Source organism: Neodiprion virginianus, chromosome 1 (genome assembly GCF_021901495.1).
Source record: "Neodiprion virginianus isolate iyNeoVirg1 chromosome 1, iyNeoVirg1.1, whole genome shotgun sequence".
Taxonomy (NCBI): domain Eukaryota; kingdom Metazoa; phylum Arthropoda; class Insecta; order Hymenoptera; family Diprionidae; genus Neodiprion; species Neodiprion virginianus.
This window is the reverse complement of record NC_060877.1, coordinates 19618584-19633010: the sequence shown is the minus strand read 5'-3', so window position 1 is coordinate 19633010 and position 14427 is coordinate 19618584. Positions and strand designations below refer to the sequence as shown.

At 36.4% G+C, this 14427-nt stretch overlaps 1 protein-coding gene across 1 annotated transcript in view; it reads right to left on the bottom strand.

Annotated features, from left to right (window-relative positions):
• The window catches only part of LOC124298847 (vacuolar protein sorting-associated protein 8 homolog), a 147489-nt gene that overhangs the window by 3047 nt on the left and 130015 nt on the right, over nt 1-14427 (bottom strand). The window contains exons 11-14 of the mRNA XM_046751388.1: nt 11451-11618; nt 10585-10732; nt 7827-8067; nt 7355-7568 (exon numbers count right to left, since the gene is read on the bottom strand). Of these exons, the coding sequence (XP_046607344.1) occupies nt 7355-7568; nt 7827-8067; nt 10585-10732; nt 11451-11618 (771 nt within the window). The remainder of the gene's footprint in view (nt 1-7354; nt 7569-7826; nt 8068-10584; nt 10733-11450; nt 11619-14427) is intronic.

Sequence of the window (14427 nt, the reverse complement as noted above, 5' to 3'; positions counted from 1 at the left end):
ACGAAATCGAACCTTGAAATTAGTCTTTTCGCGCTCAGCAGGAAAAATTTTACGCGCTATGCAACTCCGATGAAGACTCAATTTAAAATGAACAGTGCTCGGTACTGCGATTCACGGTCTCGCTGACGCGATGACGGTCTCACATAGAGGTCTGCAAACGAAGGTGGTGGGTGTAGGCACGATTGTTGTCCGATTATTCATTCCGATTTACGCCGCAAAGATCGCTGAGCACGATTAATGTTGTTTGTCTGTTATTCTTTCTAATACTCCTATATTGCTAGTTCAGCATCTGTTCAATAAGTGGGAGCGGCGCCAAGAAAGAGAGACAGAAAACGATAGTATAAATGCATAATAGGTGATTTTTACCGTTTTGCGCAGTCGCGGCGGTTTATTCAAGTAGTTCCCCACGGCATCTGTTGTATATGACGAGCAGACTATTTAAATCAATATTTATTTGGAGATTAATTATGAACTTGTAAAGAAGGTGACAAAGACATGTCAACAATGTATATAAGACAAAAGATCGCATTATTACTTTATATAACAAAAACAGAAAGGTGTAAACACGACATATGAGTGCGAAAGAGATAGTGAAAATTTTAATACAGATAATTCTTGGTAATCGTTAATATTCACGACAAAAGCAAAAAATCAAGTCCTGCAGAATTAATTGACGCTCGTCCTAATGTTTAGCTTTCGTCAAAATTGTTAACCATCTCCAAGAATGAATTGTCCGCTGACGTGTGAGATTATGTTGACTTTGCATTATACTTTAAACCTTTTTCGCAACATCACTACTATATTTTGGTTTGAATTAGAGTAAATTATTGAACATTTAACGAGATAAAAAAAATTCATGTTAGTCGTCTCGCTGTCGCAGGCCTTGTGCGTGGTTGTGTTTTGAGACTTCTCAAAAACATATAGAATCCCGCACACTAACTACAAGTGGTCTTCAATAATTTGATGTGTAATATTCTCTAAGCAACGACGTTCAACACACTGATAAATTATATATAGTCTCTTCTGTCAAAAACTATGATCAAATGAACGAATTCACATAAAAACAGAATAAATGTTCCGTAATTTTTTTTATTTTCCCAAAATAATTTGTACAGATTAAATGCAAATAAGTACAGCTGTATATAGTACTGATGATGAAATAAAATTAATTTTGTAAACTTATTTCGAACGTAAATATTTTTGTCTGACAATCTTTTAGCTTCATGAAATAGTTTTACATTGATATATAATTCTTTTATATATTTACACAGTTGAGTTCGATGATTGTCCGATAAGTCCTGACATAATACATGTTCATCCATGATATCCTTAAAGAACATTATACTTATTTGGCTGAAAGTTTTATTCATTAAAAAGCCCTTCATAGTCCTTTGTGATAACTGGTTTGAATATTGCCGGATTACTGTTTCGCATGTTCGGCAAATCGTACAAACGTCTGTTGCAGGCATCAAATAAGGTCCTTTATTTTTAATCGCTGATAATAATGACATTTTTTCACCCACTAATTGATCTCTGCATATCCTGCAATCAACTATGCTATATATTCTATGAGATATATATCCTGCAATGTACTGAACGACATTGTCGATGTATGGCGATAAATCCCAGGTCACCCAAATTTTTCCAAGTCCTCAAATCGATAGTGATGCCGCAGGGTTTCTAGATCATCCAAATTTTTCCAAGTCCTCAAATCGATAGTGATGCCGCGGGGCTTCTAGATCACCCAAATTTTCTGTAATTCATTAACATCATCCGCCATAGTCGACGTTTTAACATTGATTCAAGGAACTGATCCAGGATTCAAACGCGGTTTTTGACTCGTTGGTATTATTGCGATACCTTCGTTACGAAAATGCCGCAAACAAATGTAAAGATGAGAAAGTTCATCTTATTCACTTGAGCCACAAGCCTCCATCCATTTTCGACGTATATCGGGATTTTTTCGAAAACTGAACAGAATCGTTGATTATTACTTGCCAAGTACATTTATTAAATATATATGATGCTTACCGATGAAGCGAGATGTTTTCATACTTCAAGTCTCTTGTTTGGCACGAATAACAGGCTCTCACTATATTTTTTAGATATTATTTATTCATTTATTTATACGTCAAGCACGTAAAACCACGGAATAACTTCCACTCATAACCGTGAAGACGCGAGTAAATGTATCGGGTGAAGAGGGATGCAGACGCATGCGCATCTGTGTCAGAGTAATCTAATTGTGCAAGGGAGAGAGTGATATACGTCTACATCGTAATGTTGGCGCCGCCTCGAGAGCCCTACTAGCAATATGGGATGGCCAGCCTGCGAGAAACAAACGAAGAACTTGAGTAGTGCCTAGTCGGCGGTGACCGAGTGCGAACTTTCAAAATGTTCTCTCGGTATACGTTTCTACCACGCTCTTAGCTTAGACGTTGCGTTAGCGCCGGTCACACTGACAATGAGGGATAAGAAGTGGATATACTGTTATAACTGCGACGCTTAGTATCAGCTGGAAGTACCAAAACGTGAAATAGAAGCGTACTTAGCACAACACCTGACATTCCCGTTCGTTGTTGAAGATATAAATTTGAAAAACTGGTAAATTCGAAAAATTAACGACGGAGCCAGGAATCGAACCTGGTATCTAGCGATGCTTTACCGGAGCCTTACTCCACTAGACCACCTAGCCGCCCTGACTCTGATGTCGTTAATTCCTCTCATCACCAGTTAGTTCAAATTTGTTTTCTTGTGCTGTTGTATGTGTGAATATAAAGTGTTCTTCCTGTAGAGCACAACTGTAAGTAAGTGTCTGTAAGTGTGTTTACATTTTGGAATCTTACGCTTCTGATGCGAAGCCCGTAAGACAGTCAATGACCGTCTAATAATTGAAATGCGGATATGCATTATCAATATTAACATTAATCACGAGGCCTTTTCATTGTTGTAGATATAAATTTGAAAAACTGGTAAATTCGAAAAATTAACGACGGAGCCTCGTTATTAGACGGTCATTGACTGTCTTACGGGCTTCGCATCAGAAGCGTAAGATTCCAAAATGTAAACACACTTACAGACATTCTTACAGTTGTGCTCGAAGAGGAAGAACACTTTATATTCACACATTCCCGTTCGTTGTAAGATCTGTATATCAGATCGTGGTTTCGCTCGAGTGTTGGCGGTAGCGCAAACGCTACTACTAATATCGATTATCTATCCATTTGCGGAGCTTGACGCATGCCAACATCTGTCAGCGATGACTTCACATCGCTGGCATTGTAGAACACTCACAAGGAAACCGCCTGAGGTGTCCCCCCCCCCCCCCCCCCCCCCCCCGAACTCGATAATTCCCGGACATGTTAAATCTAAGCCACACGTATTTTTTTATCGGAGAAAAAACGGTTCAAAGGGTTGAAATCAGCCCCCAAAGTTGGACATCTTCAGTGGCTGTTTCATAGTTTCACATACTTCCAGTTGAGATATTTGAATGAAACCAATTGGAGAATAATTCCTATGACGAACAATGAAAAATACATTCTGGCCGGTTATGACGGGGTTGAATAGTCGAAAATTATAGGGGTTGAAAGTTAAAAAAATTTGATAAATAAAAAACTATTGTTCAGATTTTAATGAAATTAATTGCATTTGAAACAGCAGACAAAAGTATGGGATACGTGTTTTTGCATTTTTTGAAATAACGTCATTTAGGGGGTGAACTATCCTTATACACGTGCAGCAGAATTCCCATTACAATCGCACTATTTTGCTTCAATTCGTTTCATTTAACATTACAAAGCTCTTTTTAAGCAACAATTTAGGAGCTTCTTCGTTTCAATAAATTTCGGTAGCATTTATAACAAAAACCACTCTCACAAATTGCCGAACGGTTTCTGGCATAGTTTTTTTTACGATCGTGACATCTTCCGGAGCCCGGTATTTCAGTAGTTTGTGAGGTTACTGGAATTGATTGCGAGCTTACAATTTTGGAATCAACATGGCTAATGCTGTAAACATTTAGGATTTTGGTTATTATTTTTTCCCAAAACATTGAAAGAAATCGGAAAGTTCACATGGAATGGCTTGTATACCATTGAAGAAATGAAAGTTATCTTGTGAAGCAGAAGCACCAAAATAATTACATTTTGTTTCGACGAAGTTGTAATTTCATCTGCCTGTTGCGATGTATCATGCGAGACGTGATATAAATGAATCAGTTTTTCTGGTCGACTAGCGCGTAAAAAACATTAGAGGTCAAAAAATTAAAATAGCTTGTCCCCACCGCTCTCGCGACTGTTTAAATTCGTACTGGAGGTTCGGGCGGCAAGTTCAATAACTGCAGTCATTTTATGCTGCAAGCTTTCAGTTCATATTCTTAAATCGGCAGTGGTGTGTTTGCATAAGTTGCTTGTGGCTTATGTGTCTCTCTATCTAATAAAAAAGTTTCAAACAAATGAACAGGTAGAAAAAGATTATCTCTCTATCTAATAAAAAAGTTTCAAACAAATGAACGTAGAAAAAGATTATAATAACAATAGTAAAAAAAAGATTATAATAACAATAGTATACGCATGAAGTTGGCGGTGGGGTGAGATTCCGAAAACAAAACAAAAAGCATCTAGCAAACCCTTTGACAGCTGTCATCGGCTGTTTATGACAGTCTTTGACAAATATCTTTATAGGTATCTGTTTCTGATGCGCAAAAAATGAACATGCAAACGAAAATTATCAAAATGATTCCCGACGGGAATTGTCTTTTTCGCGCGTTGGCGTATTGTGTATACGGCACTCAAGATCGACACGCACAGGTGAGACTGAGTATCGTTTGAAATATAGTGGACAATTGGTCTACATTTGCGGGTTTTATTACAGGTAATGAGTCAAACGGTGCTGTGATTAGGTCACCTGGTGATTACAAATCACATATGAATAAAAATGGAATATACGGGGGAGAAGCAGAATTAGCTGCAGCTGCGGACATTTTTAAGATATGTTTAATCGTGTATCGCGAAGAACAAATTCATCCACACCGGATCGGATCACAAAATGAAACACAATTCTCGCTACTCTTCACCGGCGACGGAGACAGTGGACACTTTGATGTCTTGCAGAACCAAAATAAAATTCAGATAGTGAGTAATAAGTATGAAATGCCCAAAAATTATCAACAAATTCATGAAAAAGAACATTGGTTAACAAATTTTTAGAAAATTCTTATAAATTCATGTGTCTTTAGAAAAATCAACGAACAAAAACAAAAATTTGTTAAGCAATGTTTTGTTTAAAAAATTTATTCATAATTTTTGAGCATTATTATTATTATTCGAATTTATTTTTCTTATTGCCTTTATTGTGGTTGATTTTTTTTTACTTTTATCTTATCATAAAGTATTTAATATTGTCAACGAGACCTTTTAAAGAATTTTTTTTAAATAGAGTCCGTTTGAGTTCCATTTTCAAATTATCACTGTTTTTTTTAGAATTAAAGTGGGAACACGATGACATTTTTTCAAACATTTCAAGTTGGTGAGATGATAATGAAAAATGCTAAGGGATTTATAAAAAAAATGAATAATAATTTAATTACGTCAAACGCAAATTTGAAATATACCACTACATAGAATGACTCAAGATCTTAAAAATCGATTTGTTGGATTTTATTGTACAACTAATGGATTCAACGATATAGTAGTTTGAATGTTCGCACGATATTTTTTGTGATTTCATGCAATTTTCAACCGTGCATATCTTCTTAAAAAGAATCGCAAGTATTTTTTGCAAAACACGTTTTCCATTTTTTTATGTGTAAAATGTGTCAGCAAATGTAAAAAAAAAAACGGAATCCTTAATTATAATTTTTATCAAAAAACGTTCAGTTTGACGTAGAACAAGCGTTATACGTGCGTATGCTTTTCTTTGACTTTGAATGTTTCTCACATGCCTTACATAATCGTGTAACAATGCATGTTCAAATTTTGTTTACACAGTTCTTATCATGATACAAAAAGGTTAGGTGTGTTCTTGCGCAGCCATCTCTAAGAACCAATCGCATTCCATGCCCAATGAAGGCCATCTTGGATTTTCAAGCAATCACATTCAACTTCATTTAGCGCACATTTCAAAGTGTAGACATCTCCACATGGTATATGTATACGGTCGTATATTTTGAAAATGGCCTCCATTGGGCTAACCACTGAACTCTAATATAACTGGAATGCTTGCTGCGGTGGTGGGGGTCAGCCGAGAGAGATAGCTCAAATGTACTCAAATGTAGCAGCCTGTCTCTTTCTATTATGTGCTGCGCATGCGTTGCACCGTCGAAGCAAAAATGTTATCCCACCGCGATATCCTAGTCCGACTAAACCACACTGAACTCTAATATGTGATTGTGAATAACAGGGGATTTTATTTTATTGTTATGTTTGAAAAATTATTATGTTAAGAAATGGTGCGAGGTTGCTGTGTGACTAAATGTAATTAATTTTTTATACCTGATAGTAATGTCTCATTCTTTGTGCAAGTATTTCGACTTGAGGTAGTTTGTAAGTATTTTGAAACAAACCGGTCCTTACTTTCATTTTTCCTAATTTAATTATCACAAAATCTCAATCCAATAAAGCAATATCATATGAAAAAAAAACGGTAAATTTTTACCAAACATAAGATAATGCAAGAATTCGTAAAGAGATTCAAATAGAATGTGTATGTAGTACGTAAAAATAAGGGGACAAACTTTTTGGAATACTGTACACGGAGCGAGTGAGAGACTGGTCTTATTTGATACCTCTCACTCGGCTGAAAGTCAGTCCTATCCCTTACCATTGCAGCGAGCCTTCCAGTTATATTAGCGTTCAGTGGGGTTAACCGCCAAATATGGTCTGCGCAGAATAGGATGAAAATGCACCTGTCAGAGGAGCACACCTCATCATCTTTAATCATAGTTCTTATGGCCAAACTGGATGAGCATGTATTATCATTACTTTCAATTGAATAAAGGGTAACTCTATCCGGTTAACCATTTTAATATGATGCACGTTCATATAGTTGTTTTATAATTCACTAAAAGAAAAAAATTAAAACCCAAAAGCGTGCATTGATACTAGTAGAAATAAAATGTTCCCATGCTACTTTATACACCCATTCGGTTTCACGAAACAGTAATGATACTTATTTCGTTCATCGAAGTCGATATTCAATGTATCAAACTGAAACAAATTCAAGGAATCAAATCTGCGGAAAAGGAGCTTCAAGCCAATGATATTTAGAAATTCCATGTGACACGATCTTTTCTAAGAGGAGACATATGTACGAGTATGTCAATTGTACATCATAAGGATCGCATCCAAGGACTCACCGGTGGTCTTTTAGTTGTTGGAAGTGAATTGGTCACTGTTGGTGCCCAGCCCTTAGTCCGCAAGCACTGGTAGCATACTTTAGAATCTCCTATGCAAGATATATGGTATCCATGCCCACATCTAAACACTACTGCATAATCTGTGCATTGTGAAAGTCCTCGCCGACACACTGGGCAATATAAGCACACATTTTGAAACGCTTTGCCCGCATCCCTGGATATAGACAGAGATTTTAGAATTATGAAGTTTAGGTAGTATTTAATAGATAACCTAATTAGTGTACGATGCCAAAAAAGCCGTTTTTAATGTAACAATAATTTGTTTTGTATAGTACTGAAAAAAAGAAAGTGAACTGAAGTCCTCCCGACTTTACTGACGAATTTAGTTGGATTATTCCTTATGCGTATAGTTTACTAATTGTTTGTATATCTTTGGAATGCGAATTGTCAGAAACAACGGTTTTTGTCTTACCTGAGAGATTTTTTAAGAGCTTCATGCAGTTCCATGCTTACTAATCTTGCACTTGCTTCGACTAGTGTTTGATCGTAACAAGAGTGTGTCAAAACGCCAGTTAATAATTCTCTTATATCACCAATTGTCCCACCAGTAGCTAGAGGATGTTTTAAAATTTGTTCTAATACTGTGGACAGGGTTGTGGTGCCGCTCAATGACTCTAGCACGATTCGAAGCAACTTGCCTTGTAGCGATTCACCTGGAAAAATATATTAATAAAACAATGAATAATACGTAAATTGCATTTTCAAAACTCGGGTAGGGATAGAAACAAATACATCGTTGTATTGGGTCTGCTTATGCCCCTTACCGTCACCTTTATATGCAAAATTATAAGTACCGAACTAAATCTACTATGGTGAGTATTTGGTTTTGTCGTCACTGATGATCGTATAAACAATATCTCACACTACCTACACATGTGCCTAAGCAAGAAGGTGAAGTTATACAATGAAGGCACCGATTACGCAATATTAATTTGCACGCTTTCGTGCTAGAAGAATCCCATGCACTACTTGATTCTAGCTACGAATCTGCTTGCACATAAGACTTCAATTCTTTAGCAACCAAGTAACTTGACAGTGTTCTGAAGAGGATATCGTTTCTAAAAATTAACAGTTCTACAAAGTTATTTCTGCAAGTGGCGATCCTACAAGTCTGTTTCTCTCGATTCACTTCGAAAGATTCGTATCTATAAGCTGCGGTCCTACAAGTTCGTTTCTACAAGTGGCGGTCCTATAAGTTCGTTTCTACAAGTGCTGATTTTTCAAGTTCGTTCCTACAAGTGGCGATCCTACAAGTTCGTTTCTCATACACTTAATTATCAATTTCGTACATTTTAATTTAATATAATTAAAATTATTTGATCGTCACTTGTAGAAAAGAACTTATAGGATCGCCACTGGTTGAAATGAACCTTTCGAAGCAAACCGAAGCACTCATAGAAACGAACTTGTAGAACTGTTTAATTGTAGGACTGATACTTGTGGAAACAGTATCTCTCATTTGGTACTGCAATTTGCGAAAAATGAGAAAAAACGGTACTCCAGGTCAATCCCGGTCTTGAAACCAATCAATCTGTGTTTTTTCGGGATTTAAATCCCCTAGAAAACTAACTCTGCCACAATTTAAAGTACGCGTGTATCGTGCCATTCGTCTATGTATTCGTATCGCGTCCATCTGGTGGCACCATCTTGTGTAATTGTATTATTCTGTTTTATATTTGAAGTAATGATCTAAGTCTCGTTTATCCAGCTTTGTGATATTCTAGAAACTTTTGAGTTTTTGTTTTATTGCATTATTCGAATTCTCACGGCGTTAGTCGTGTGAATCTTAATTTTAACATTGGCGATATAAACAGTGTCGGTATTATTTTAGTTTTCTCATTTATTTTGTCTGGATTTCATTATAATAATCTGCCATGTAATTACCTTACTGTAATTTCATTTAATTTAACCCTAACTGGTAACTTGGGGTGTATATCAGCACAAGCATTTTTCAAACTCCTCGTAGAGTCCCTTAGTACATTAACTTTGCCGATGTTATACAACATTTAAACCATGAGCCTAGATATAAGGAGAACGATCGACATAGGCGTTTTGGCTTTATTTGCGGCCAGAAAAAAGGAGACAGATCATTTTCTCATAATGTCCACTAGGGTAACTCTGGTGACGTTAATATCGTGTTAATGGCGTTCGTTTGTTATTATTAGTTTTCCCACTTTTCCCGGCATTCCTCCATTTTCCCACTTTTCCCAACATTCCTCCATTTTCCCCTTCTTAAACGTAAAAAACCTGATATTAGCAACTCCAGCGCCTCTAGTGTAGAAAGATCTTGCTACATCAGCCGTTTCTTATAAATTACGGTCGTTCTCCTTATATTTAAACTCTATGACGTAAACAATCAATTTTGGATAGGAAAAATAAGAGAGCTTTTTCTTCGATACTTAAATAATACCTGAATCTTTTTTTTGTAATCTTTAGTACTCATTGAGGAAGCATTATATCAGGTTTGTTCGAGCTAGGGAGAATTTCATCCTATATGATCGTTATGCGATTCTACCGAAGTGTGACCAATCAGAGTTAAACCTTGTTGTATTTTATTTGTCTATCCCCACTTTTCCCGCGGCTTTCAGCGGCTCCTTGTGTAACTTTTTTATTTCCCACCCCCACGTTTCCCTACACTAAACACTGACGGCTGAGCATATTGCCCTGCTAAGGTACTTGTCTTCATCAATTTTAATTTTCAGTGATATTGTATTTGCCGAGTTAACTCAATCTCGTTGGCACTTAGTGCCTGGCATCCAACACAAATACTTTATTTGAAGTATTTAGCATTTTCTCGTGTTGCTATTTATTTTATTAATTTCTTTCTTTTGTTTATAATTATATTTAATTTCGTGGACATTTGTCACCGCGCCCGTGCCAAATGAACTACCAACACCAGAGTATTTTTATAGTATGAGGATTACATATGGGTTTAGATAATTTGTCACCCGCAGCAGTATGATTTAATAAGTGTATTGATGAGACACTAAATTAACAATAATTATGGTTCAGTGTATAGCCTAGTCCATACGTATACAGCCGATTCAGGTACACTGCTGTTACACTCACGCGCCACAATCCTGCGCGGGACGCACGCCATACATACATACACAGTGTACATACCCTACTCCGAGCGCGCATACTCGCATAAATCACAGTATTAATCATACCTTTTTGGATATTGTTTTCGGTATATGGATGTAACACTGTTTCTACTAGCGGCATCCAGTCCAGATGGCCAGCAGCTCGTCTGCATAGTGCTGCTAATTCTGAAGTTGCTTGAATAGCCTTGTTACTCTTGATATCCCCACCGCAGTGCTAAAACATAAGGTAAGGTAAGGCATAGTATATGCAATGTAAATAATTTTCAAACAGCATACGTGAATGAATTATACTACAATATAATATGCAAAGTGATCTAATTCAAAGAAATGTCGATTTTGGTCCTTTCGTTGTCATATCACATCGAAATTTGGAATAATTGATGCATTAATTTTTCAGTAAATTAGTGTTCATTCAATTTAAGTTGGCGTAGGAGGCCGAGGATACTGGGGTATGTCTCAGACGTTCTGCCGCTCTCGTTCAACGGCGTGATTAGCTTGCGTTATCCGACTAGGCCGCGCGAGTATTGAGTTGGTATCCCTACCGTTTACTATACATGAAAAGTCACGGTATGTGGGAAGAGCTGGTAAGTAATGACAGATGTGGCTGCTCTTATTTCTTTATTCTCTACTCTTTTATACACTCACTCTTTCCTATTCTCCAAGCGCGCTTATACTCTTTCCATCTCTCGCTTTCATTCTATTTCCAGCCGCTGTCCGTATTTTGTCAATCCCTTGTATTCTTTGATGCTTCTCGTTCGTCCTGACTAACAAGCCTCGTCCTATTCTTTTACTTTCTTTTCTCTTTCAGTCACAATCAATCATCCACAAACCATGTTTAACATTCGAAATTTGCAAAAATTTCGACATATTGTAAAATAATTGTGAGATAAAAGTTATGATACAAGTTATTAAAGAAAAAAAAATCTGATTACCATTTCAAACAGACTTTGAAGATCCGCTAGTAGTAAATCGAATGCTTCTTGATAATTGCCTAATTTTTCTAACATAAGAGCTATAGCTTCTGTATGGTTTATATCCTGGACTATTTTCAGAACTTCGTTCAACCGACAACCGTGTGGTCCACAGAGATGTTGAACAACCTGGAAGTATATGACAAGCTATATGTATTATAGCGTACTCATAAAATTCTGTGTTTTAAATAGGACAAAATACAAAAAAAAAAAATTGTGTTTTACAATTTTCTCAAGATATACTGCATTTTAAATAATTGTCAAGTATATGAAAGAGGGGTACAATTTTCTGATAAATCGATTTCTGCTTTTTATTTTCTACAATTATTCTCACATTGTGAGAAAAGCGCAAAACATCTCCGTTTAAAATGTGTTTCTCTACTCAAATAAAGGCATTTTGAGTCAATATTTTCATTATAAGGTGAACGTGTTAAATTATTAATCATCATTCGTTTGATTAAAACGAAGAACACTAAAAAATAAATTTAAGCAATCTATTTCTATTATTTCGTAATAGTCTTTACAATGTAAAGTACCGTTTTCAAAATTACTATTCACCGGTTTAATTTACATAGAATTAATTATACTTTCTTCAAATATGTATTCTGCTATTTAAACTGACAAATTCGTCACTAGTCTGCTATAAGCGCAAAAGTTGTAGCATTTTGGTGTGAGATAGAAAATCCTGACCAGTCACTAAAACTATACGAAAAATGATCACTGTACGTAATATGATAGGAATAAGGACCAGTTGTCGGCAAATTAATATCGTTGATACTGTAGGGCACTGGTGATCCAATCGTTTAGATCAGATTAGATAATCGCATAAAGTGCTGAAATTGCAAATTGAGACATTAAATTGAAAGTAAATATTATTATATCGAATTGTAACAAAAATATTAAATTCGCGGAAACCACCCTCACTCAGCAGTATAAATGAACAACAGAAAATGCTAAAAAAACGTAACGAAAATTCAAGCAGCACGTGCACTTTCAATTCGTTGCTCGGAAAGATTATTCAAGGAATTCAACAAAACACTAGGTATACAAGAAATTGGAAACTCGTGAAATAAACATAAAAGTGAATAAAACAGCGTTGAATAGCAATGAACAATCAGAGGAGATGAGTATCTCGAAATGATGGAAGATGGAAACCTAATTTGGACAAAATTTTCCGCAAGCTCTTGGGAAAACTCAGGTTCAATATTTCTTCGGGTGATGAAGTACCCCTACCTTTACCAAGTGAGTAAACTCACCCTTTTTCTTCCCATATTAGATAAACAAACGGACCGAAGAGGTTCAAATTTCCAACCAAGGCACGCTCGGCCGTACGCCCAGCTGATCGTGAGAACATCTTTTATTTACGAAATTATTGTAATTTTTGATTAATCCAGGGACATGTGCGTTATTTTCTTGGGGCAAGCTAATTTTTTTGACATGGGTAGTAAAAATGGTGTACATGGACATATGGCATCCCACCCTCTGAAATCGCGTGAGAACAATGTTTCAGAATCGATCAAAACGATAATGTTAACGGTTTTCGCGTATATGTTTTTTCCTCTCGATTCTACAAAATAAAAGTTCAATACTTTTTTTTCGTATTTGAAAGGCTCACAAAACTAGACGTCACGTGTTGAAACATATTAATTAAATCAGAAGTTATTGGCAAAAAATCACTAACCGCATCGTTTTAAATACATAATAATGAAGTCAATATTTATTTCAATAACGACTTTTGAAAATTTTTTTCACTCACTTACCTTTTTTCCAAACACTTAATATTTTGCACAATGAAAGTGCTCTGTATTCTAATGTTCATCAATTGTTTTTCGCTACTCGCTTAAAATGTCGAACAACAGGCCGTCAACTTTGACAGCCTCTGATTCCGTTGTTTTCCAATGAATCGCAATAAACGTTTCTTCAAATTAAAGCTTTTGTCGTACTTTTTTCATATCCGTAATAAAATGTTACAAAAAGAGTGAAATAAGCTGTGAGTTCGATTTTGTAACTAACGGCGTATATTATTATTAAGTGTTAAGAAATTCGTCTCTTCAGAGCACAATTATAGAATATGAGTGTGTAGGTGACATGTTCACATTTTATATTCTAACTTTTGATGAAAAGCCACGTAAGAAGGACAAGGCCGTCTGTCAATGATATGAAAATACACATATCTATATTTGCGAGAAGAAAAATGCTATAGAATGTAAATTCGGAAATTTTGGTGATTTCGAAAAATTCACGATGGAGCTAGGAATCGAACCTGGCATCTAGACCTGCTTAGCCGGAGCCTTACTCCACTAGACCACCTAGCCGCCCTGACTCTGTTGTCTTTGATTTCTCTCATCACCTGTAAGTTCGAATTTGTTTTCGTGTACCTGTATTTGTGTATGTTAAGAAATTCGTCTCGTCAGAGCACAATGCTGCCGGGTCTGCGATGGTGTGCGGACGTACCTAGAAAGTGCTCGTCTTTTATACAAGTAAAACTAACCATAAGCTATAATACTGAGTGTACTGAAGGACCATTTAGTGTGTTTAAACAACGAGAAGCGCTAAAGATATAAACTTTAGCGTTACAAATGGTATTTAAAAGTAATTGCTTAGTTTTTATCTAGCTAAAAATATTCTAGGTTAAAGTATTATCCCGCATGGTGACAAACCTCATTTGCTCGCCTAATGCCAAGTAGCGACATCTCTGAGGGCAACCAAGAACCCCCAGAACCACTAATCAAGCCGCCAAAGTTGAAGATATCTGCTATTACCACCCCGCGAAATCCAAACGAACCAACTAGACGAGGGTGTCCACCAAGCATCGAGCGCCTGTTTTCTACTAGGTCATCTTCCTGTCCTTCCATTCTCAACTTTATTGAGTCCAAAAGAAAGTGTGAGCCGGAAGACTCACATGAAAACGAGTCAGAAGCTAGACCGGCTAAGATCC